General features: G+C 42.8%; 1 protein-coding gene across 3 annotated transcripts in view; it reads right to left on the reverse strand.

The window, feature by feature from the left end:
• Window positions 1–1,330: 1,330 nt before the first annotated feature.
• LRRTM4 (leucine rich repeat transmembrane neuronal 4) overlaps window positions 1,331–27,545 on the reverse strand; it is a 211,840-nt gene continuing 185,625 nt past the window's right edge. For 2 of the 3 annotated variants that reach the window (XM_065745056.1, XM_065745055.1), the window contains one exon: window positions 1,331–1,912. In XM_065745056.1, coding sequence (XP_065601128.1) covers window positions 1,691–1,912 — 222 coding nt within the window. In that variant the 3' untranslated portion in view covers window positions 1,331–1,690. The remainder of the gene's footprint in view (window positions 1,913–27,545) is intronic. The other variant, XM_065745057.1, reaches the window with a different exon arrangement.

Raw genomic sequence — 27,545 nt, forward strand, 5'->3', positions numbered from 1 at the left:
TCTATTCATTTCCTGCCTAGCACTTAATTCTAAATACGTTACCTCCAATGCAGATCCACGTTCCCCTACAAGCTGCCTAGTGCACAGAATACATCCATGCATATTCTTCCTTTCCTTTGAGAGAAAAATACATTTTTTTCAGGTCAGAAATGCAGAAGATAATATGAAGTTGTATACACGATACAAGAATGAGCACTTACAGAGACTCATGCATTGATTCCTGACCTTCTGGCCAAGTGTAAACACCCAGTATAAGTACTAATTGAGAAAACACTCATTGTTTTATTATTCACCTTTCAATTAAAAAACATATGACTTCTAATCTGAACCCATTTAGCTTCATCACAGTTTGTAACTAGAAATCCTGACACCTGATGTAAGGGAAAAGCGAGAAGGCTTCTACTACTTCTCTGTTCATCCCACCCCCAGGATCACCCCTAAACCTGATCTTAGGCAAGCACAGCTTTTCCATACCTCACCCAATTCAGCCCCAACAAGGTGAAATGGGACAAAGTTTTGTTCCCTTGGTCCACTGAGTCCCTGTGTCACACATTCAGAGAAATCATTCAAACAGTAGCTTGGCTGTGGTGTCCCAACCACAAAATAATATGTTTATTTTTTTTTTCCACCACTTTTTCTTGTTGTCATTTTATTGATAAAAACTACACAAAAACTAACTGCTCAGGATAATTAATTAAAAAAAAAAACAAACCAAAAAACAAAAAATAAAACCAATGTTACACATTCTCCTGTGTTTTAGAAATTGTGTCAGCCAGTGAGTTTCACCAAAACACTCTTACTTTCAAAGATTTTCCTTCTGATCCATTTCAAGCACATCTCTTCCATTTTGGTTCCCAAATGTCCATTAATTTTGCTTACAGCACTGCTGGACTGTAAATATGAGAGCTGATACACCATTGCATGTTTTCCCCCCTTTTTTTTTTAGAGCCCCAGAAGTAATTATAGTGTCAACAATGAAGCACAATGATGATAGTAAAAATCAAAAGCACCCTCCATAGTGTATAGCCTGTCTCTTAAATGTACATGCACCCAAGTTTCTTTGTTTCTGCTGCACCAATTGCCAATGTCCTTTTGGTTCAACATAAGCTGCAATGCCCATGTCTGAAGTTTGAAATATTAGAGCTTGACCACTTTAAAAAATAAAAATAAAAGAAAGGAAAAGGAAAAAAAAAGAAAAGAAAATATAGATCTATCTTTTGCTTTGCTGAAAAAGAACAAAAAATATTAAACAAATCTTTGAAGAGTAATAAACACTCAATAAGGAATCATGGCTGACCCATCCCACCCCAGCCCTTGCCCTTCCCACCCCTTTACCTGTGGTTCTCCATCCCTGGAACCGTGCAATGTAGAAAAATCAAATATACAAACAAAACTCTTAATCCACCCCTTTATGTAGCTAGAGTGAAATCTATTTTTTTTTTAATAAGAACTCGACAATCTCTCTTTAATATTTACATTGAGGAATTTGTTTGAAAGTTTAAAGCAAAGAAAATCCTGAAGTTCTCAGTGTGTACTGCGAGACAGCATTTCCAGTCTGTGGGGTCTGTTTTATCCCCTCCCCTTGGTCTGTGTAGGAACATCTCGAAGTGGAATGGTGGATTTTAGCTCCTGGCACTGCTCTCCTCTGAGCTGAAAGGTCCTTCGGAAGAGCTCCCCGCTGCCTCTGGCCCTAGTTTGGTATTCTCTCAATGTAGATGGCCGGAGCCGCCGAGCGTGCGATCGTGGCTATGAAGCTGTGGTCCCGACTGAGTTCCAGGTTGGTGGGCTCTGGCTGCTCCCGGGCCATGCTGTCATAGCCCTTGTTGACGTGGAGGGGCTTGTGGGCTTGGCAGTAGCTGATCACTGGTTGGTCGTAGCTGTAGTAGGGTAAAGTCTTCATGTGGTGAGGGACCTGCAGGAGACCAAACAGATTGAAAAACAGAAATGTGAATGATGTGCTTCGCCACGCTTGTTCAGCAATTATCCCAACGCAGCCCCAGCACGCTGGGTGCTCAGCATTCAGCTCATGCAGGAAGACATACCTTGATGCTTCCAGGCATCCCCCCTCACTTGGGCTACTCAAATTGGGTGAACCCTGACTCGGGCTGAGAGCCTGTACAGTGGGTTCAACTCTTCCCACCGTGTTGAGGTTAGGAACATAGGTCCACGGAGGTGACTACGTCTAGGGGCAGATCTCAAACTGCTCTGTGTTGCATACTCAATTCTGACCTTGCTTGCAGAACCTGGCCATGAAGGAAGCAGCTGTAAGACAAACCTTTAGAAAAACAGCCCCTCTTCCAGTCCTTCAAAATCAACTGAGCGTTTCCACAGAAGGGAGCCCAGCCTGAGCATGTGAAAGGACAGGAAATCTCAGCTGCCAGCTCATGCAGCTCTCAGCACAGCTGGACACAAGTTTATATTTTTCCTAGGACTAAAATGCTTTCATGATGATTTTGTGGGTTCTGTATCATACAGCCTCACCAAGAGCCTCAATGATGCTTACTGGAGCTGAGCAGATCCACATCTTGAAATAATGCAAAAACACACTCAAAATGCCTGCAGGATTTATCCTGAATCCTCCTTTTTTAAATGTAAATCGAAGAATGCCCCAATTCCACCCCCCCTCTCCCCTTTCTTTTAGTTGATGTCCTATGTTTGCACATGTTAATCCTACAGGTAAATATGATTTATGGTACAACCTCAGATACAAATCTTTGCAGATAATTTTATCAGCTGTAAGAGACGAGCTGTTCAAGTAGAAAGAAATAAGCTTTTAGGAAAAAATCACACACTGCAGGAGACAGAGGCAAGAGTCTATTCTAACGTGCCTAGCAAACCTGGGCTCATTATAGCTGGAGATATCCTACATAGAATTCATTCTCATAACCAATGGCTCCTTATTTTCCATGCCGAACTTTAAGTGAACACTACAGAGCTAATTTACCACAAATTTCTATTGCACAGTGCACATCGTTACAATCGGTATGAAAAAAAAAAGCAAAGGCATTAGGAGCAATTGTAAGTCCTGCAGGGTCAGAGTTCCTCTTGCATTTCGATCTGAGAACCAGCTGGAATCCTCCCCTGGTCCCTTTGCAGAATGCTGGAGAGCCTCCAATACTCTTCTGCTACCTGAAGCTGAGCTGAAAACGTCATTTTACATGACAGCTGAAAGGCAGGAATGCAGCAGACAGGTTGCTCGGCAGAATTTGATGGGACAACTGTATTCACTTGTGGATCACTTTCAGCCACAGCACAAGAAACTCCAACTCTCCCCTTGGATACACTAATATCTATGCCAATTCGTATCAGGGCTTGAATTTGTCCTCAGCCTTTAAGGCAGCTCTTTATGATTCTATAAAAGCCAAGGACTGTTTGTGTTCGGGAGAGCTGAGAGATTGAGGTCTTGGCTTTACAGCAATAATGCACAGTACATTAACCACCCGAGTCCTGAGTGCAGCACTCTTTGCCTGTTTTCTTCCCTTCTCCAAATGGGAGTCAAATGGAATTGAGATCCCAACAGCACCCCTGGGTGGTGGATAAATAAGTTTCCCTTTCAGCTCAGTCTCAGCAGCTGTAGAGAAACACTCAATTGTTTTTTGTTGTTTTTTTTTCTTTTTCACTTATAAAAGTCAGGTTTGTGTAGGGCTGACATTACACTAATCAGGGCCACATATGAGTAGGGGAGGTGGAGGGTCTTTTATAGTGTGAAAAACAAATAGGTGTATCAGGCAATCCATGAACTAAAGAGCTAAGTGTTCATTTGGAGAAAGCTTATAAAGAATAACGGGGCCCAACAATGGATGTGCATCCCCTGTTCTCAGGCATGGTCCTTCTGCTGCTTCTCAACTCTTCTGGGACCCAGATGCCATCAAGGAAAGTTAAAAGAAAACTACGACAAAATCCTAGAAGAAGTATTATCCTTGAGGTACTTCCAAATGAAGACCAAATAAAGAAATGCCAACAGCCCCCCCCCCTGGAAAGGCACACGGGACTGCTGCCTGCAGAACCAAGCCCTCCCTGAAACTGCTTCTCTGAAATGAGAATAGAGAGGCCTCCATTCACAAATTCAACATTCACTCATTCAACAACTCATTCAACAACATTCACTCATTCACAACATTCACTCCATTTTTTGCTCAAATATTGGAAAAAGCATATTTAAAAAGAGCTAAGTGGCTGTAAATTCATTTTAGAAGTATTTTTCTCCAGGTTCTAAAGCAACTTTTGCTCTGTTTCATTATTGCTACTGAACTAGTTCCTTGGATGCCAAGAGAAGTGACCTTCGACAAGTCATTTTATGAGCTGGAAAATAGGAAGATTATGTCCTTCCCCTGCTGCCCTTGGGACTGGAGGTCTTTGAGTGAGGGTTGTCTGTGCAGGGACTGAAGCAACACAGCTCTCAACTGAGCTGCTATGTGAGGCAAACAAAGAAACAGAATGAAAAACACCAAACAGGCTAATAAATATCCCAACAAACAGATACTGGCTCTGTGATTCTGCCACCACTATTTTAAGGCCTCTTCCATTGAAGACACAATTTTCACTGGCAAGAAACCGTCAAGGGATGAAGCACACAGCTATCCCCAGTATTTTATGAATCACTTTTATTTTGTCTTCTAAAAAAGGCATTGCCTGGCACTTAACAGATGTAAACTTCTTGCAGCAGGAGAAACATAAATCAACAACCTTGATGTGCGCAGAGCCAGGTTGGAGATGGGGCTCTGGTCAACTTGGTCCCATAGAGGCGTCCCTGCCCACAGCAGGGATCTGAACTTCTGGGTTAGACATTATGGTTCCCTCCAACCCAACCATTCTGTGATTCCGTGATCAACAAGAGGATGCCTTCCAAAATCACTGACGTGTATGTGACGGACATAATGGGGATAATTCATGTGTGGCACCAAGTAGGATGGTCTTCATTTGTTCTACTGCTTTACCATGAGGGAGCGTAGTGTCTATCCAGTTGATTAAGTTAATGAGTGAATGAACCTTGCAAGAAAGCATTGAGCCTATCAAGCAACAAGCATTACAAACACTTCAAGTGTTTAGTGAGGGGTTTTGACTAATGGACTGGATTCGTTAGCTAGTATTAACTTCTGAAGGCTGCAACTCTGTAGATCATCACTCTAAATATAATAAATATTGCATCTTAGCAGTCACACGCTTCAAACAAATGTACTGTTGCAAGCAAAATTTATATAAACCCTCAGCTACAGGAGTAAGATAAAAGATTAAGCAGTGGAAATTCTGGAATGTAAATCTTCTTTTGAACTGACACTGGAGAGGTTAGCAGCTCAACAGAATTATTGCCAAATAACAACTCCCTGCAAAACCTGATGGCGTTTACCTGAAATTTGGTGAAATTCACTCAAAATGCATTTCTCTACATTCTCTGTCCAGTTTTCCTTTGACATCAACCATGACGTTTGATTAAAAATTAAGCAATTCCAACATGCATTTGCATGTATCCATATTTCAATGCCTTTTGTATTTTTTGTTTTGTTTTAAACACTGCACTGACTTTTATCAGGATCTTCGGTTACATCAACTAACTTACTCTCTAAACTTCAGAGGGTTAATGCACAAGAAAATTCAAATTTAAAAAATTTCAATGATAACAATTAAGCTTTGAGTTCAGTTCCACAGATATACAGACATTAATACCTAGATTTTTAACAAAATATAAATAAAAATCCTTATTCTGGAACATGAAATGTACACGAATAAAATGAAACCTTGGCCATTGAACTTGAGGAGCTTGAAAGAATCTCATGCTGGACCCTAAATGAATATCAAGTGACCATATTTCCAAACTGCTTTTCTGTCTCTATTTCCTTTCATAGCATGCATCCTCATATATCCTTAATTGCTTGCACTGTCTCGTAACAGGAGACTTCAGGCAACCAGAAATTGATCCCTGCTACGAACTCAAAGCTTGGACACCTCTCTATCAAGCAACACAGAGCTGAACTGAACACCCAGTTCTTTGTGCTGCCTGTAACTCCTGCTCAGATATTTTCTTAGTGCACAGCAGCAGACTCACTGCAGTGAAGATGAGTCGAGGATCAAAGATTAACACTCTGTCTCACACAGCATCCCTTGCAGTTCAGCGAGATCTAATCATCAACGGTCCCAGGTTGAAATAATTTCCTGGTAAACTGTTAAATCACATTTTGAAAACACGAGTTTTCCGAACAGATCTATTTCAGGTTGGAAATATTACACATTTTTTTCTTTCAGCTTGGCTTTGAAGAAAGATCTCCAACCATTTGTTACCCTGCAGGGAAGGGATATCTTTCTTGGGAAACAAGGATGGCCATGGATGTCTAAATGACTCATAGCACCAGGACTATCAACCAGCGGGCAGACACGCAATGCAAGGAAGGGCTGACAGCCCCAGCACAGCCTTCTGGAAGAGGTTTGTAGTGGGAGGCAAGTCATATGGATTCAGGTAAACTGAATTATGAGCACACACTTGCCCACTTAGTGATTACACGATTAAATTACACCCAAGTTCAGAAGTCGTCCAAGCAAAGCAGAAACTCAGAGTGACAAAATACGGAAGCAATGTTTTCTCATTAGTGCTACTATTTAGTCTTAGAACACCACGACTTCACCTGAATTAACAGTGTAGATATTGATAAATCAGATTCAGAGTGCATTTTAAACCCTATCATAATATCGAGTAAAAGCTAGCAAGGTTTACAATTAGTGAAGCACTGCTTCACCTTAAAGATTGAAGGATTAGGTAGATTAGGCAGGTAGAGCTGGTAAGAACAATTTCATTGGATTTCCCCCTGAAACATCCCTTTGAAGTTAGTTCTGAATATCATTCCTATTCAGGAAAACGCACAATCACACAATTTCCATTAAACTCATTAAAACCAACAAAGTACAGCCACTGAAGTTAGGTCTGAAAAATGAATGCTGCTTGGTTCTATTTGCAATTGCAATAAACACGAGATCTTCCATCTCTTCTTATCTTCTTTTTTTAATTTTTATTTTTAATTCATTTATTTTTTTAATAAATAAACCTTTTTGGCTCGAAATTCATGTTTCCTGAGGAACTCCTAAAATTGGCAAAAGAATCATTTTAATTAAAAAAAAAATAAAAATAAATAAAAGCAGACCTCAGACCTCTGAGTGCTGAGTAACAAGGTGCTGTGGAGAACTGCTTTTACTGAAGCTGCCCATGTGACATGTAAGAGTTTCAGGAAACCTGTCAGCTTGGTTTTTATGTGAAGGTCTTCCAAACGTTTCATTAGCACAGGTTTTATAAGAGTTACAGATCCCATGGGGAACTCTGCTTGCAGTCAGTATGCCTACATTAGGCATGAAGCACTGAGCAGGATTCCTTTGGTAGCCTGAATTGTAGGTGCAATTCCCACGATCAATTCCCTGCAATTTCATGTTCAATTTCCTTCCCATTCCAGTCAGAAACCACTTCTTTGCCTCCCCTATCTATTTCCCACCAAATCAGGTTAATGATCTACTTATCAATATCCCTCTGGGACAGGGACCAGACAAGGGGGAGTCCTGCGGTGTAACTCCAGAACCATTTGCATCAGGACAAGAACGAACACCATGTCGGTATGCATCACTTTTCACCAAGAAATTGAGAGATGTTGCCACAGAGGAGATGTTTTGGGGGATGTGCAATAGTGTCAGCTCTTCATCTCTTGCATGCTTGTGCATACGCACACAAACACACACGTTTTCAAGGCAAAATGCTGTATAAAAAGCAGGCTCTTTTTTTCCTAGATAGAGCAAAACAGGCTCTAGAGTGTGTCCAGAGAAGGGTAACAAAGCTGTGAAAGGTCTGGAGTGTAAGTCCTATGGGGAGAAGCTAAGGGAATGGGGATGGTTCAGCCTGGCGAAGAGGATGCTCAGGAGAGACCTCACTGCTCTCTGTCTGAAAGGAGGTTGTGGTGAGAGGGTTTGGCCTTTGCTCCCAGGTATCAGCGATAGGATGACCTTAAGCTGTGCCTAGGGAGGTTCAGACAGGATATTAGGAACAATTTCCTCTCTAAACAAGTGGTAATACATTGGTACAGGCTCCCCAGGGAAGTGGTGGAATCAGTGTCCCTGGAGGTGTTCAAGAACTGTGGAGATGTAGTACTGAGGGAAATGGTCAGTGGGCATGGTGGGAATGGGTTGGGGTTGGTTTTGTGATCTTCACGGTCTTTTCCAACCTTAACAATTCTATGAAAATACCTGCTTTGATCCACCTTTTCACAGTTATCTTGTTTACTTTATGTACACTACAACAGTCCTACAACCTCATCTTCATCAGCATCTCTCATCCACTAAACTCCTGAAAGAACCACTGGTAGAGGCACACAGGAAGGGATGGGTTTGGTCCACCTGGATCTCTGCAGTCGAGGTGGAATTGTGGTCACACAGAGCTCTGCCAGTCACAGAATGCAGCTCATGGCTGTTCTGGGCCACACTGGACAATGCAATCAGCAGACTGCAGTTTCCAGGTGTCAGTCAAACCAAGCAGTGAGGTAATGAGATAAGGACTTCTCTGAGCAGAACTGGAGATGAAACTCACAGGTTCAGAGCCAAGTCTGAGACAATTTCGAGTATTCAGAGTCTGGAAGAGATGGAATGAAAGCATTTATTTAATCTGGAGATAGAACTCCAGAAGGCTGTGGTTGGGAGGTCTCAGATAATGTACCAGTACAAGCAAGATCTCCATCAGTGGAAATTTGGAGCCAAAACACTACAGATGATTGACAGATGGGTCACTACGCTTACTCAATCCATGTATTTACGACCATGAAAATGGGATCCCAAAATTGACATACAGTATCAGGAATATATGCTATGGAAAATGTGGAAAAGCAATAGAGAGTAGGCACAGGGCAGAAGAAAACGTACCCACCAGGTACTTCTGTGTGTCCTATTTACAGTTCGATTTATAGCTCTTAAAAGGTACTTGATAATTAATAGGCATAATAAATAGCCATAGGAATTGAACATCAATGAATTAGATACTTATGGATAGATGGGACTGTACAACAATGCAAAATGAGAATCACAGAATCATTAAGGTTGGAAAAAATCTCTATGATCTCCAAGTTCAACCAAAGCCCATCCCCAACATGCCCACTGACCCTCAGTGCCACTTCTCCGTGGTTCTTGAACACCTCCAAGGATGGTGACCCCACCACCTCCCTAGGCAGCCTGTTTCGATGCTTGACCACTCTTTCAAAGAAGAAACTGTTCCTAATATTCAACTTGAACCTCCCGTGGCTCATATTAAAGTCATTACTGATCATGCTAAATTGATTGATTCCGTACATAACAATGTTGATTAAAACATATCTGTTATTTAATATGGCATCAAAACTTTCACCAACTTTTTAAATGTCTATAGGCTACATAGGACATTCTGTAAAGACAGAATGTTTGGATGTATTCTATCCCACTTGCAGAAAATATTTCATGGGTAAAACCTCTATATAATATCACTGTATTGGTTCTGCTTATAGAATGAATTAATTTTCAGTTTTCCTCTTCTCTCCCCCAGACGTTTTTTTGACCCTTCTATCCAAGCACACAAGTGCCTTTCCCTTTTAAGCCAAACATCTCCATGGATTCCTGAACTAAGCATGCTCAAAGACCAGGACAAAAACCATGTCCACGCCCTGCTCCTTTTACGGGCCAATTTTGTCTTTCAATCAGTAAATGAAAACCTTCCCCTAAAGGGAACTCCCAGAAAGGAGGCAGTCTTCTTGGGCAAAATATGTCTTTTAAATTGCTTTATCTGTATTTCATGGACTGTCTGCTCATGACAAAAGAGCTTGCTGATGAAAAGCGTGAAGTGAGATTCAAAGCAACCTTCGATTTTCCGCCGTGGAGCGCCGATAAAATAAACAAACTATCTAGATATTCTAATTGGAAAGCCATTAATATTGCTTTCAGTGCTATTAGGATAATTTTCTGTAGAATTCAATAGGATGGGAAGGATGGTATTTCAAAAAAAAAAAAATCTTTTGCATTGCTTAGGGACAGATAAGCTTTCCAAAAGTAATGCAGTGCCTTGTGGCAGAGACCTACCCAGATGCAGTATAGTCCCTTTGGGTACAAGTCTTTGGGTGCCTAAGCACACAAGCCTTCAAAAACTTGACTTTCTCTTAAGGCAACTCGTTTTTCATTTAGCTACTTTAAAAAGCAATATTCTCAAGGGGATTTTCTGCTCCCTATGTATGGCATTAAATGCTGCTTAAACGTGGATCATTTGTACTTAGCCTACCAGGATGAGTCAAAGGGCCATTGAGCCAAGACTCCAAGGGATCAAGAAGAAAGAGCAGAGCACAGGTCAACAGCGCGGTAACAACGTCCACGGGGCATTCTCCTGACCTCCAACACTCCCGACTTCTGTTAGCCTTCTCAATTGCTGACATTTCTGCCTGAAATGCTATGGGCTGGATCTTCCAGCATCTCTAAGAGCCTGAGGCACTCTCACAAGTGCTAGCAGGTAAGGGGATGCCTTGCATCCTTCAGCAGATGGTTTGGGGTTCAACTGGCCGCTGAAAGATCCCAGCACTGGAAGGACATTCTAAACTGGGAGCTGCCCTAATCCCAGTACTTGCCCTTCCCTCTGATTTCTGTGTAAGAGAGAACTAAAACCTTTGCTTCTCCTGTGAAACAGAGCAAAACAGTCTCAAAAACTGAATTATGACAACACAAAAAGGTAGAGTTGCTTTTCCATGCAATGATTATAAATACGGGATCCTGCTCCACTCACTGCTCACCGTAAATAAGTGCACTATTTAATACTGTATTGTTTAATACATCTGATAATGCTCTGCCACAGTGACAAACAAAGTGCTGGAGAATGAGTGAAATAAGGCTCTGTCTCACATTACAATGCCTTTCCATTTGATCTGTCTCGAATTTACAGTGTGCCAAAAAGCGTCCAGAAATTGATGCCTTTTTCAAGAGTTTTAAATACTAGATCCTGAAGATGATGACACCAAAAACACACTTTCAAAAGTTGGAAATATGCGACTCAAATCGCACAGGACTTTGTCCTCAAGGCAATGCAACCAAACTGCTTGTGATTAAAAACTACTGGTGTTAGAAGGATGAGGATGCTGCATCCCTTATTGGACTGATAAAAATTGGAAGTTTTTCCTTCCTCATTATCTAGTTGTACCACACCAAAAGGTTTTGATTGGAGTTAGAGGACAGCCCCAACCCATTTGGATTTTTTAAAAAAATTGTATTTGTAATTAGCACTAAATTTTGTTTAATATGGTAGTATTAAATACAGAGATAGCATGCAACCCCTGCATCTCCCACAAGCTGTAACATGTCAGAGTCCTCCTCTATCACCATTTAAAATTCCACATACAACATCATCGCATTGACCTAAGGGAAGCAGATCATTTGCTTTACTTTTCAGTCATCTCTAGACGATCTGAAGGGGCTTTCTTTACAGAAAGTAAATGCCAAAAAATGAAGACTAAGTGGCAGAAAAATAAAGAAAGGCTACAGGAGCTCATGCTGCTGTTGTTTCACCTGATCTGGGCATGAGATGTTCTACACTGGACCATCAACAACCAGAGCTGCTGACCAGAAAGGTCTTAAACCAAACACAGAGGAACAAGCAAAGCACCACGGCTGCAAAGTGAGAGTGAGCTGAAGGAATTATTATCTTTCCTGAGGAAACAGTGAGGAACCAATTTCCTCTGGGATAAATTTGCTCCAGTGGGAGAGAAGAAAGAGCTGGCACTACAGACCTGCTTGGACACGGGAGGGAGCTCCTATTAAACTGAATTCTCAGCAGGATTCTCTTCATGAGAAATTACATTTTAATTACCTCCACTGTCTCCTAGCAGAGGAATCAGTGTGTGCAATGGCACAAACACAATGGAAAGAGCATTTATCCGGGGACAGCTTCTCCTCCTGATGCATGTCACTTCCACTAGCACTGATGGGAGCAGTGTGCCCACGTGGAGATGCACCCAACTCCATGGTTTCCAAAAGGTACTGATAAGTGACTCGTATTGGGGTGAGGATTTATATAAACCCCATCTTCACTGGAAGGCTGAGGAACAGTCTCTGCATCCTGAATCACCATAAGGGGAGGAAAAGGAGGGCAGAGCTGAAGGGAAAGGGGTATTTTAGGGCAATGCTATCAGTCCAGCAGCTCCACAAGAAATCCATCCACCCAAACCCTGGCTACAAATACACGACCATTTAATGTATATCAGTTCACCTTGCTTACCAGCATTAAAACTAACACAGAGGAATATCAGGACTTTAATTAAAGCTCAGAAAATGCTCGGGAATGAATTGCTGTGAAACCTGACTGTATTGCTAAGTCATTGCAAACATATCCTATAACTGCTGGTGTATGAGCACTCAACTTGCAAAGGAGGGATGTAACAGCAACACTGTTAGCTGCTGTCTGAGCAGGCTCCTGAAATGGCAAACAGCAAACAAAAAAAAGGCAGAGTAAGGGCTGCACAGGATTAGAAAATTAATAATCAACTTGGGTTCATGCTTCAGTCATGTTCTATAGAATCTTTGTATATCTGAGATCGAGCGAGCAGAAAATTAATGCAAGATTGCCCAGCGTTGCAGGAAAGGACAATGCACAATGATAGCATTATTTTTTATTAATACTCTACGGAAAAAATGACTTCTTCTTTCCTCTGGGCAAGTTTTGTAATGTGCAGGGAAATCTTCAGAATATTCAGAGACCCTGAGAGAACTACAAGAAAGATGGGTTAGAAAATATTCTTGGGTTAGGAAATATTCTCGGGTTAGCAATTTTTACTGCCACAGAACCAAGCAGATCCATTCAATTACTCCATGAATGCAAAACTGATGGATATGATTACTGGGCACCAGTGGCTTTAGTGACACTTTTAAAGCAGAAAGGCAGGCCTGGGTGATGAGCACACTGAAAGGCAAGCTCAACCCTCAGAACAGCCACTGTGCAGCAGGAGGGTGCACAAACACTCAGAAACGTTCAGAAGCAATGGTGCAGTAATCACTCTGCAGAGAACTGGCATGGAAGCTGCACTATAGCTAGGAAATAGAGGAAGGGCTGCGTTGCCCAAGGTGTCTTTTCTCTGCAGAAATGGAAAGCAGCAAGTTGTCTTCATTTTGTCCCGCGCATGAAACCCCTGCATACAAGCTGGGGCCATCCGTGGCCAGATTAACGCTCTCCCCTTGCAAGGAGCTGCCAGCTGGCAGATGCCAAAGCTGTAATTACTGGCCAACAGATCGTGATGTGTAAATCCGGCTGGAGACTGAGCCTAGCTCATAAAAAAAAAAAACAGAAAAATCCAGAGGCATTCGGAGCAAAGGAAACTGAGTACCTTTGCTTGTACAGCTGAATGCAGCCAGGAGAGGGCTGCAGAGCACACACCGCACACGCTGACGTTCAGGACCAAGTGAACAAAGCAGCCTCATACCTATTCTGACGCAATGAACATTAATAAGCAAAAAATAGTTGTTGCCTACTCAGACCCTTCCTGCGCTTGAGCTCAGCAGTAGCGATGGAGTGTAAATGAAAAGAATCAGGTTCAAAGAACCCCGCTGGAAAAATAAAATCCGCGCTGCGAGCGAGATTTTGGAAACCAAAGGAGCTGCTGTGAGAAATCTCTGCAGCTCACAGCAACAGGAGACGGCATGCTTGAACGCTCTCTCAAGCAGCCAAGCGTGAGCCAAGCAGTTTCCAGCTACTGTGGCATTTTTTTTTTCTACTTTTTTTTTGTTTGGGAAAGGTAACTGCAGCATGTCGGATGGGCTGAGCACAGAGTTGAGCCACCCACCTTTGTCCTGTCGGGTCAAAGCATTGCTGGGATGGTGGAGCAGAGGGCTCTGAACATTCCCAACATCCTGCGTGGGGTCTGTGCTGGTTGTACGGAACAAATGCTTGATGTCTTGCTCATCTGTAAGATTGAGGCAATATCACAGCCTGATCCCTAACTACCCAAGGGTGAAACAGACTGGGAGAAGCAATAGAAGGAGATGAATAAGCGTCTTGTACTCCGAAATCTGTTGTTTATTTGCAGTGCCTAGAGGCCTCGACCAGAACTGGAACTGCACGGCAGTAACCAATGCTCATGTGTTCAGCAGAGCCCTTGCCCTGGAGAGCTCGTGCTGCAGACAGGCGTGACAGATGAAGGGTGGGAGAGAGGAGAACAGCAAGCAAGCAAAGGATCTCAAAACTGATGCACAGATTGAGGGACAGATTTTTCCACGAGCTAAATACATGAATACAGATCTTTTATCCCTAAATGACTTCCCTTAGCATGCAGTCGCTGTGGCTGCATAGATATGTTAGTGCTACAGGCCGGTGTGAGCAAAGCACAGGAGTTAGTGCTTAGCACACAGTGCCCACAGCACACACATTCCGGAGGATTTCCACCAAACTAGCTCCAGTCTGGACCCACCAACACTCAGAGCAAGTTTAGCTCCATCCCAAAGGGATCTGTCTTTGTTCTGGGATGTCAGCCCACTAAGTGAGGACAGCCTTGAGATACGCACATCAGAAGTACCTCTAGGATCTGAACTAAAGCATCAATTAAAAGGATCCTCTGGGAGCCAGGGATGGAACTCAGCTCTCTGGAGCCCCAAGACAGTACAACACAACTCAAAGCTCTCCATTTAAAGATGGTTTTGACTATGACATGGTAGCCTAAAGTGATGCTTCAGATCTCAACACCAGGAGCTTGCCTACACCTACTTTTTTTTTTTGCTTTCTTGCACTTAATCCAACAAAGCCACGACAGAACTGAGCAGAGACAGATGCTCAAGCAGGCCAGGCTGCTCTGTCTTTCTAAGGACGGTGATCTCAGCTAACCCACAGCTCTCAGTTCACTCCAGAACAGCAGAGGAAAGCTGCCAAAGAACAGCTCTTTGGCAGAGTCCCTGTAAAGCCTAGTTGCAGCCCAAAACAACAGGATTTGTGCCAAAGACTTGAGCAAACACGAGCCTTGTGGCTGCCATCGCCCTGTGCACTCAGACCATTCTGCTCCTTTCCAGCCTCTTCTCTCCAAACAAAGAGGACAAAGGTGACAATGAGACCACAGTCCATGCACTTTTGTGCAAAGAGATAAAGAGAGGAAGGCTGAGAGAAATGATCCTATGGTAACTGCAGCATGAAACAAATGAAAGGTTGTGGAAATGGCATTGGATTTCTATTGCACTGAGGCTTCTCTCTGGGGAGCACACTACTGGGAGCACTGTATCGAGGGTCTTCACCACCAGTGAGCAGTGAAGACCTGCAACAAGCAGGAGGGGTCAGATCAAACAAAGCAAATCAAAGCCTCTCTGAGAACACTTTCCTGCTCACCAGGGATGGACAGGCTTCCTGCAAAGCAGAGCATGCTGCTCAAAGCTAATGGCTGCTTAAAGATAACACTCCTTATCTTTCTTCTGCCCCCCAAACAAGAATGGAGCAAACGAAGGGCAGCCATAGATATGGAATAGAATACAGGTGATTTATCTTGATGATAAACCCAAATTCTGGAGGAAGAACATAAAGCACTGACCATTTCCCCCTGTTCTTTAACATTATACACGAGTGTTTTACAATCACTAGCAGAATGGGCTCATGGGATTAGTAGGGATTTTAAGTGACAAATGATAGCCCATCCTCTTCACACAGATGAAATGACAATTTTTCCATTTGTCAACTGGAAATAATTCAGTCCTGCGCAATGCAAGACCAAGTACATCTGTATCTTCCACCAAGCAAAACAAGGACGATCACAGCAGCAGACACGACTCACAGCAAACATACTGTAGGTCCCTAAATTCTCACGCTTTGCAAAATTTTATCAAGAGCCTATCTTCAGCCTGCCACATTTGTAAGTCAGATCATGTTAACAACAAGAATAAACAACAGTTGTTTGCCCTTGTGCTGCACCTTTCATCCAAGGGCTCTGCAGTCATTATTCTGATAAGTCTTGTGTTGTTGCTTTGAGACAAGCAGATATCATTATTCTCACTTTATAGATAAATAAACAGAGGTCAGGGAAATCCCCCAAGGCAATCCAGAGAGTTGAATACCTACATCAAAGGGTTTAACAAAGACTGATATCACTACTGCTACCAAAAAAGCAAAGGAACAAGAAGAGTTGAAGCTGAGCTCAACATCAGATAACTGGGCCAGGAACTTTGGTCTCTGAGATAACCTCACATGACAGCTGGCTCCCAGTTTAACAGCTGGTACAAGCTCTATCTAGAAGCAAACATAACCATAGAATGCAACTTAAAGCACCCCACACTTGTTTTCTAAATACTAAGACACACAGCTCTACTGTATGATACATCCACGATGCAGTCAATGAAATGGAGCATGCTGATGAAACACTTTTGGAGGGAGCATTAAGTGGGGCTTTACAAGTTTCGGTCACAAAACCTGGCCCCAGTGTTGCAGATTAGGGCCAACAATTCAACTAGAGACAGTCTGCAATTCAGGTAAGTGAAAATATTATATTATCTGCAGCACGATGTGTAGTCTTTTCCTCTCTATCCAATTCAACTGGTTTTATCAATTATGAAATCAACAGGACTTTCCCATTAGGCACTGTATGAGTTCTGGTGACTGACCCTTCTTTGGTAGAGTGGGGCTGCCAGCACAGTGAGGCTCATGGCATTTGCTAGAACATTCTAACAGCCATAACACTGAACAAAATGAACTCCAACAGTGGGTAAAATTGATTCCTCTGGATGTCACCTCAGTTCTTGCAGCCTGTTGAATTTCAGTGCTGCTTGCTATAGGAGCTCAGTCCTACACAGCTCTGCTTCAACTTGTGCCAGGGAAGTTCAGGCTGGATATTGGGAAAAATTTCTTCTATAAAAAAGTGGTAATACATTGGAACAGGCTGCCCAGAGAGGTGGTGGAGTCACCAACTGTGGAAGGATTGAAGAACCATGGAGATGTGGCATTGAGGAACATGGCCATTTGGCATGGTGGGATGGGTTGTGGTTGGCCTTGGTGGTGTTAGAGGTCATGTCCAACCATAACGACACTATGATTCCGTGAAAAAATCCTTTTTCTTTCATCTGTGTATTCTCTTGACTCATATAAACAAAATTAAGGGAAGGTTATCGAAGAACCCCGTAACCTTCCAGCAATTATGTTGTTCTGCTTCCTACTCTTTACCTTGGAACAAAGGACACACACTCACATCAAAACCCAAAAGGCATCAGGAAGACCAGCGCTTGCAGCATCTCACTGTCCTGACACAATGCTCACAGCTGGATGAAGAGCCCTAGAGCCTTCATCCCATTGCTGCCCACATCACTAGTGCAAAGGGATGACGGCAGCGCATCATGCTGGTGCCAGCTGGACACTGGTTGACATGGTTACCCTTTTCCTTTTTGAGCTATGGGTATGTAGTGAGTCCAGCTTCAAAACCTTCCTACAAAATGTAACACAATGCAAGGCAGGCTCGTCCTATTACCATGGAAGAAAAGAATGTGCCATTGACAGACTTCAGTGCCCTTTTAAAGCAGAACAGCGTTGACATCAAAGCTCACAGCACTCCTCTGCGATAGTTTTTCACTGTGTCTTTGTGGTGAGGGACTAAAACATTTTTATGAAGTTCTAAGGGGAAAAAATTATCTCCTGAAAATGAGTCTCTTGTAGTAAGTGCTGCAAATAATGAACAGCTGCAGTGTTTCCTTTGGAAGGTGAAGCGGAGGGAACGCAGCCTTGATGTGCATTTGGGCAGGAGCGGTCAGTCTGAGAGACATTTATTGGGCATAATGGGAACATTTTGTTGTCAAAGGGAACATTCCAAAAAAATCGTGGAGTGTTCGGCAGGGTGCATTATTTAAACACATATTTATCTATCAGAAGGAAAACAGCTGCAGATTAGGGGGGAGTGTGATCAACCGTGGCTCAATTGTAGCCTCAGCCATATGGTTTTTGTCTGACAGATTAGGGGACTATCTTAAATCCTTTTTTTTTTTTTTCCCCTGTTCACAAGTGGAGCCTACATACTGCAATAAAAAAAAGAAAGGAAAATAATGAAGCACGGCATTCTTCGCAAGATGTCCTTTCTTTGAGGGCTCCGATGCCACTCGCTGACATAACTGACAGCTCTTGAAGCAGTGAGAATTTGTGCACTAATGCTGCGATGACAGCTCCTGCAGTCACACTGCTCAGAGCCGTGGATGCGGTGCCCTTAACCATCCCGCTGTCCTCTGAGCTGGAAGATTCAGACTCGGTGCCCTTAACCATCCCACTGCCCTTCGAGATTCACTTGCAGGCGGTGCTCCTCCTTATCCTTCCATCTCTGGTGGGCATTACACTCCAAAGTGCTTGGTTTCCAGGTCAATCCCTCTGCCTTCTGTCCCCACACACTCCATGTACATTAATGCCCCATCATCTCAAAATAGCAGGGAGAAAAAGCATGCACTCCAACTAGAGTGCAGACTGAGCCTGTTCGTTTAAAACAGAATAAAACATTAACAGCTTATGTGTCCTTTCTGTTATGTACAGTTGCTTGAACTTTATGTATTTTGGGGAAAAAAGTTTACAACACGACAGAATAATAAATAGCAGCAGTTGACACAACCTCAGCAGAGAAGGGAACCAAAGGAGCTGCACGCAGGACAGGATGCCTTCCCAGGGCTCTACTGCTACAGCCTGAATGCTGTGCTGACTTTTAGGCACACAGGTAGAAACTACAGGAGGACACATATGTGAACAGCACGTTTGATTTGTTTTTGGCTGTACAGTCTGCAAGTAGCCACTACTAGTCGTGTATCCGTGGAAGTGCACAGCTTGGTGGAATTGTGGTTGTTTTTGTATGGCATGTTGCTCAGCTCGAGCTTCAAAGACACTCCAGATCTGTGCACAGCAATGCAGCAGCCACAATGCAGCTGTGACCCCAGCACAAGACCTCGAGAGTCTGCTGTGACACAGCACCACCAGCTCTAGTCCTGGTGAAGGCAAACAGACCCCTAGCAGTCCATGAGCCTGGCTGCAGGATGCCCTCTGAGGCAAGAAAGGAGTCTGAAATGCTTTTCCGTTTTGCAGAAACCAGACCTTGCAAATGGTGATAAATGCAGCTATCAAACCACAGCATCTTCTCTGTTCTGACATGTTGGACTCTGCCTAACCCAGACGGGAGGTGAGGTCCCCATTCTGCAGCAATACAACCCTCAAACTGTCCTGAACACAACTGCTGGCCAGTATAGGGGCACCAAGAAGCTCTGCTCACACACATTTCAGAACATATATAAATCACAAATGGACTTAGTCTATGGCCACAAAAACAGTGGAACCAGTTTCCACCAGTCAGTGGAAACCTTGTGCACCAAGAAAGCAAGGGCCTTCTTTTACAGGACTCCAACAAACTCAGTTTTGGTTTCAGGCATTCCTGCTCAAGTTTTTCTACAAACTACAGCACCTTTGTAATTGATTTGGATAAAATGATGTTACCTCCCACCCACTCCCCTTTATTACTATTATTATTATTAGGCGTATTCTATCACAGTGATTTCAGGATACGCTGATTTCAAGAAGATCAGAGAGCAAAATTACATTATGCATTTTCAGCTGTGGGTCCCTTGCTTAAATCCTACCAGATCCCATTTCTTCAAGCTTAATATTTCAAGGAGAAAACACTTGAAAACTGCTTTACAGGCCTGGAGCAGACTTTGCTGCTGGTAGATTATAATGGAACAAGCCTGACAAGAAATATTATTACCATATAGGAACAAAACTACTGAAGGGTCTGCTTCCAGAGGTTGGTTGGTTGGCTTTTTTTCTCAAAATTTTAAGCATCGTAAATAACAGACAAAGGAATCATGATCTTCAGCTGTCTACGGGTGGAAACAGTTTCCTTTAATGACTTCCAAAACTTTTTTCAGAGATGAAAGCGGCTGAAAATCGGGCAAGTTGTGTTGAAACTTCTGAAACACCTCTCTAAATCCTACAAAACAGTTCCCTAACATCTTGAGGAGCCTTCGGAGGTCTGCTTCCTATGTTACATGTGATTAAGGAGGGTAGGACGCTCAGATTGGTTTTCCTATACTTCTCAGAAGATGGGATTCATCTTTGCTACTCTCCACATCTGTAGTACAGAGCCCAGAAGGAGAAGCCCAGCCCTCTGCATTAGCAAGATGTCTCCAGTTGTTTCTGTTAAACCCAATGAGCAACTAACCTTAACAAGGCACAGATTTCCTCCCAGAAGAGGGAAGAGCCACTGTCAGTGACCTAACTCCAATAGGGCCAGATGTATTTCTGTAGATATCAACTCAAAAATTGCAACTGTGCACCAAGCCCTGCTCAAACACCAGTATGAAATCAACTGCATCGCTCCTGTATTTCCCCAGAGCTGTTCGCTTAACAGGAATTTCCCTGAAACACAAAGCATCCTTAATGATTCTATCAAACCCACATTAACAGCTTGGGGATGTATGGCCATTTGTTCCAGCATCAGAAATGTCTGTTTGAGAGTTTCTGCACAAACATACAGTTTGTGTTAGGGTTTTTTTTTTCTTCTTTTTTTTTCTGTGCCTTTTTAACTCTCAATGAGGTTGTTCAATTTAGCTGGGATCTGATCGTAACTCATTGGTACTTAATTGCATTTGCGAACAGCTACATCAGCCTGAAGTCCTTTAATCTTTACTGAATTTATGGAACTAGAAACAAACAAATAAGCCAGTTTCCATATAAATACGTAACCCAGATGCACATTACTACATGTAGAAGTAAAGATAGGAGCTGATCCTCCCTCTCGTTATGCTAATTCCCTTGATGCCATAGATTTCCTCCCTATACACTGGTATAACTAATAAGAGAACCACGATGCATATTTTGATGCATGCAGACAAAATGGGACTGCATCACACGTCCACCACAAAAATATGATGTCTCTAAAAATCTTATACTGACAGTGAGAAAAAGTGTAAGCAGTGAGAAAGGGGTCCAGCAAATTCCTTCCTGCTCTACAATCTCTTTGCTAACTACAGTCAGCCTCATTTTATTTCCTCTTTCTTTGCCATGGTAACCTGATGCTGGTTTTGCAGTGCTGATTTTCAACACTGTTTATTAAGTGCACAAACCTGTAGAAAAGTTGCTCATCCTAACAACAGCACTTGGTGTCAGAGTACCACACACATTTCCTTATAATTTGGGTGCTAAAAAGGAAGAGTTTTGAATAATGAGGGATTTGTGTGTAACAGCGTTACTGCCATACTGAAGTTTTTGTAAATGGAATCATGCAACTGAATACAGAACTTGTGATTGTGTACCTTAAACTATTTTTAGCTGCTGTGCATCACTGATGACAAACAGCAGTCTGTTTGGGGAGAGTGTGGAGCACAGTTGCATGTAACCAAGCTATTATCTTCAAAAGCAAGTTTGACCCTACTGAGTTTAGCTCATTTCCACCAACAATTTGTTTCCTACAACAATCTGCTTCCCATTAACTTGTGTTCTTTTGATGTTGTCAAAGCACATGCTGGACCCAAAACACCCAGCTGTCCCTAATTATCTTTAATTTACATCCCCATGACCCTCTTGTACCCCCTTGTCACATCTGTCTCTCCAAATTAGCACTGTCCTTTGGTACACAATCATCTTTTGGCAAGAGCTAAAGTCACAACTTGGGAGCAAGGCTTCTAGTTTTTCTCTAATCTCCTAGTCCCTGATCTGAAGTCAAGAGCAACAAAACATCAAACCAACAAAATAACTCTGGCCCCTCCACCAACCCTGGGAAGAGCTTTGGGATTTGAGACACTTATCGTAGAATGTCTTGGGTTGGAAGGGACCTTGGAGACCATCCACCTCCAGCCTCCTTTCAGTTTGGCTGCCCCCTACCAGATCAGGCTGCCCGAGGCACGGTCCATGGCCTTGGGCACCTCCGGGGATGGGGCACCCACTGCACTTTTCAATATTCCACATTCAGCATCAGTCCCAGCAGAAAATGAGCAACCAGACCGATTTTTGATAGCAACTGGAAGGGAATGCATGCTTACTGCAAGAAAACCCCTTGCTGACACTACCCTGAGATCTGTCCATTGGAAGATCTGTGCATCTCCCTAGGAGACATTTCATCTCATTCAGAATCAAGATGCTGCTGCCCCATGGCACCAGATCCTCTTGTCTTTTTGTCATTGAACTTTATGCTGCTTCTTCTAAATGGCAACACCAGCTCACAGCTTGAATAGCACTCAGAGAAAACAGTCCTCTGTGTCCTGTAGAGCTGAGGGCAGGGGAAAATCACAGACTGCTCCCACCCATCACTCAGTTTTTTCTGGAGGTATGACCTGGAGTGCTGGATTCCTCAGCTAGCCAATGAAAGCTTTCTCCACAAAAGACTTTGGCTGGAAAAAAGGCTGTGTGAGTGAGGCAAAGCACTGCTGATTTGGTACCATGGAATTTATGATATCTCTAAATGATAAAAAATGATATCTCTAACTTAAATCCCTTTTGATGTATAGGTGGGAAATGCATTCATGCTTTTTGGGAAATAAAAACTAAACCAATCACCCATCATAGAAAAGTTACAGATGCCATTAGTCATTCACAGTGTCATCAGTGTAAATACAAGTGCAAAAACCTCCAGCCCTCTATAAGCAAGGTCTCTGAGATCATCCAGTTTGTGGTTGTGTTCTTGAAAACTGTAACGTGAGGACTATTCCTTACACCCCACTAGGACTACGCTGTAGTGCACAAACAGCTAGAAAAAGATGAAAGCTGTCAACCTCAACGATTCTGCATGCTGATTCTTTTATCAGCTGAGCCAAAGCACCACAACCCTACGTACGAGAAAACACAGCATCTCCATGAAAAAGTCATCCAATTTTGGATGCCTGCTTACCAACTGTTGGATCAGTGGTGTTACAAAAGGCAACAAAGAGAAAAAATGCTGTTCCTCTCCAGATCAGCTCCCAAGGAAAGCATTTCTACGTTCATACGCCGATATGAGCAAACTACACTCTTCCAGTGCTGTAGCACGACATGAGCAACACCCGAGCACAATTAAAGAAACCAGCATGAGACCTTAACTTATGGAAAGCATTGCAAAGTGAAACAGCAGCACACAGCACGGGGAGGCAGCGGCCAATCTGTCAGAGAGCTCGTTCTGCTCTGCTCACAGGAAGGCACAGCAATACTGAGTGCATACAGCTCCTGCCCTGGCTCCAGGGAGAGATAAATCCATTCTGCTCCCGGCTCCGTAGGAGCTAATGAAGTCAAACGGAGCTCATTGGGATGAGTTTCCTCTCCCTGGTGCAGGCTGCTGCTGTTCTCTGCTCCACCAGCTCTGTGTGATGGGCTCTGCAGCCTTCTGCTGAGGGTTCTGAAGCACTGAGAGCAACAGGGCTTTTCCCAGCTCCTTGCCAGGCCATTGCTGCTGCATCTGACTGTCACTGAAAGGGATGAAGGCACAGCTCTCATTGTCAAGTGAACCCTCTTGCATTCATCTGCTCCCTAGTACTCAAAGTGCCCTCAGACTACAAAGACTCATAAAATTAAAGCCTGCTACCAATATCCTTCGTAGGAACAAATGACAGAGAACCCAAGCTGTGATGTTTATAAAGGGATCAAATTTTCAGAAGGCAGATAGTTTCTTTCAGCCAATCACCCTCCTGTTATTAAGGCAGTACCTGCAGACACCTACTTACTAGTCACTGCCAAAAAATCAACTCTTATATTTTTAACCTAATGGTGAGAAGCAGCTCTCCATCAATGTCTGTACATCCCTGGCAGTGTTGTGTAGACTGGGAAAAGAAAGAACCTGAGAAGTTTATAAACAGACATCAACCTCAGACTTTCTAACTTAAAATACGTCCCTCACAGACATGGAATTGGATACTGAGCAACTGGGCTAAGTGTCCCAGGCTGCATTTCACTCCATTCCCCTTATTTCACTCATTGCAGGAACTGCTTGTATTACGGTTTTAGGTCAAAATAAACACCAAACATTTGTTTCCAAATGAACAGCAAGCATTGTTGGGCTCGAATACAATGAAATAAGGAGCTAGGTCCTCCCAGCTTCATGGCACCATCCATGGGAAGCAGCGTGTCCCGAGCAGAGTAACTTCTCTGCTCATTAGGAGTCCTTGCTAGCAGCTATGGGCTCCTGGAGGCTGCTCTTCATGCACCAAGCACATCCTTTCATTCAACAATGGCTTTTCAATGAACAATCTACCAACAACAACCACTTTGAGTGTAATTAAGTAATTAATTATATTTTCTAATCTATTAAGTCTTGATTGCTTATCAAAGCATTCAGCTGGATCGTTTTCCTCTTGTCATTTCCCATTAATTTTGCCTTTTCTTTTTTTTTTTTTTTAAACAAAGGAAAAAGTCTCTCTGACTTCACAGGGAATTGGGGTTTCAGTGGAGGTGACAGAGCAGTTGCAGTTGTTTTCAAGAGACAGTTTGCTAACAGATGATGATGCAAACATTGCCCCAAAAAGTAGAGAAGTACCTGAAGTGCTTATCTTCCATACTGGTGCAAAACTCATGAAGCCAGTCACGCTCTTTTGGCTCTAACAATTCCTGAAGATGCGTTCACCAGTGCAGGATTAAACACAGCACCACAGGGTAATTAGCACAATCAAGAACTATACTCATCTGGCATCACATCTGAAGAACAATACAGACTGATGTGAGATGTTCAAAATTAATAGCTAACAACAAGAAAAAACGCAGAGGCGTTGTCCCATGGCTGATACTTGCACAGCTCCATCAAAATCCATGGGACTACTCTGGGTCAAGAGATCTGGAATTCCTGCCCACATTTGGCAGCTGATAAAGTGAGTGTGTATTCGACAGTTTTATCACATGGAATCTTGATTTTTTTGCCACTAATTTGTCCTGGGATTTTAGGTAAGCACAGAAAATCTGTGAGTATCCAATATGAGAAAGGAAATCTTGGCTGATGTGGGGTTTGGGGAGAGGAAAACACAAATGTGCATTGAAGTATCACTCCAACTGACTTTTTTACCAAATAAGAGTGTCATAATGCATTTAGAAAGAGAGGATTTATTGTACACTCTGACCCGTTATGTTGGACCTCACTGAGAAGAAACAATCAATGGCCAACAGAGACAAAATGCATCAGAGCTACTGAGAGCACAGCTAACTAAACCGTGCACCCTCAAACTGTGCACTTTGAAATTTCACTACTGCAAGCAAAGAGACAAAAAACTTTAAAAACCCGGAGAAGGACCAATCTGACCATCAGCTTTGACCAAAATGACCATCAGCTCCTCAAGAACATGGGGGTCTGACTCCTCACTCCCAGCTCTTGGCACCAAAATCATAGAGGCTGAGGATGAGGACTTACCCAGAACAAACAGCACTACTGATCTGAGGCACAGCTCTGGATCCTCTTACCTCCTCTTTCTCTGCATTAGCAGCAAATTACAAGCCCGTTGTGTGTAGTCATCTATTAAACTATTACAAGGTAAATGAGCCACGTTTTCTCCTTCTCACTCCTTATCCATCTGGAGCAGGAATGCTTTTGCATTGCATACAATGCAGGCATGGAGAGGATTGATTGCTTACTCCCCTGAGGGCACATAATCCAGATGTAATGAATAGCATGGCCACAAATGAAGTGCTGTGGTTCACAGAAAGGAATCTGTGCAGTGTGCTATATATAAAGTATACAGTACACACGATACAGAAATTATAACCTGGTATAAATACAATTTATACATACACGTTTGTGATTACCGTGGAAGAAAGAACAATCCCTGTAAGATGCACAACACTGTGATGAGAGGAAAATTCCTCTCTAATGAGAGAGCAGAGGATAACCTCACTGATAACAGCGTGGATCCAAAGTTCCACTGCAGACTTTGTGCTGTGAAAGCAATGTGATTTGTCTGTTATTTCTCCCTTGTGCCACAAGGATTTCCAGGGTGCACTCAGGAGCTGGGATGATGCCACACTGCCTTCCAGTCGCACAGCTCTTGCTATTCAGTCTTTTTAACTCTGTGGAATTCTACATTCCCAGCTCAGCTCAGACCTTGCGATCCTGCATCCAAGAAAGTGCAGAAATCTCTGCAAATCGAACACAATGTGTCTGAGCAGCTAAAATTTCAGATGAGGTGGTTATAGTTATACTGAAGCTGGGAGAGCAGGACTGGAAAATTACCCAGCTGGGTACTGATACATCACATATAAAGTACAGTCAAATGGAACAAACCACACAAAATTAACTGCATTCACATCTGAGGATAATGATTGGAAAAGATGCTTCATAAAATAAAATGTAATGCTAATTAGGTTTTTATGGAACATGGCTATTTAGCCCTACTAGCTACAGGGAGTGGCCCACTAAAGCTGGTGCTCACTGAAGACACAGGCTGTATTTCAGCTTTTTTGAACGTTTTTGGCTTTGCTGCTGTCAGCCCTGATTCGCCAGCACCCAACACAACATCTCAGCTGAGTTTGTGAACTTTGCACTTCAGCAGTGAGCACAAAAAAAAATGGGTAGCTTCGAATTTTCAGCTAGGGCTATGGGTACAGACTGATCGCTTTTATTGCAGGGCTATAAGCATCCAGTGTAAGAACTAAAGGAAGAGAATTTAAACATTTTGTTGGAACAATTTTCTATTGAAAAACACTATTTCTTTCAAAATCAAAGGCTTGCATGGGAATTAATCACTTTTTATTAATTTACTCAGCAGTAAAACACAGAGAACTGTGTCTAAGACTCTCTGGCTAACTGCATCCAAGAGGTAAGAACCTACACATTTCCAGCCCTGAGACCCAAACTGTCCTTCTTCACAGGAGATGAACTTTATTTTGGCTTTTGTGGCAAAATGTCAGGATTAACAGTAGCTAAAATGATGTCCAGAGACCTCAGGAATATGTTGAAGATTCACCGGTGTTTCCCTGAGCAATGCCTTTTCCATCTGTTTCAAATCAAAAACCTGTGCTAACCCTTGTCTTCTACGAAGGTCTCTTATTTGTATTTTTCATGATTTTGAGCATATGCCACACCAATAACGTTTCATTCCAAATGTAATAAAAGTGATGCTGCTTCAGCTGAAAAAGTGACCTGCTTTTTTTTGCCTTTAGTGGACCCACGGCCAATGTGTTGATATATGCAGTTTAAGATGCCTGCCTGCATGGGTGGGATGGCAACATACATGGTAGAAATTGCTTGCACACTCAAGAAATCCCCTTTCCTTCTTTGTCCTTTTTCCTTTTCCTTTTTTCAAATCTCAAAGTGGACCATCAGCACTGAAAACCAGTTGAAATAAGACACAATATCTGCTTTCTCTTAACATGACAAATACACGTCCTCAAGCCAGCTGAATGCAATGTAAGGCACCAACAGCTCTAGACAAAGCTCTCAATGATCCCCATTTTCTGCTCTACGTAACCCATTGCACTTCTTTAATTGGCCCTTTTATTTCTATGTATTAAATTATAATGCTTTTATATATTGAACCTACAACTGCAAGATTGAAAGCCTTCACTTAAGCCTTAATTAAGCCTTCACTTAAGACTTAAGCCCCAGTGTGGTAGGCACAATACAGCCTGGGCAGAACTCAAGCAACCCAAAGCAGCAGAATGGAGC

The sequence above is a fragment of the Cyrtonyx montezumae genome, unplaced genomic scaffold (assembly GCF_038088225.1).
Source record: "Cyrtonyx montezumae isolate F1298 unplaced genomic scaffold, pur_monq_1.0 scaffold_33, whole genome shotgun sequence".
Lineage (NCBI taxonomy): Eukaryota > Metazoa > Chordata > Aves > Galliformes > Odontophoridae > Cyrtonyx > Cyrtonyx montezumae.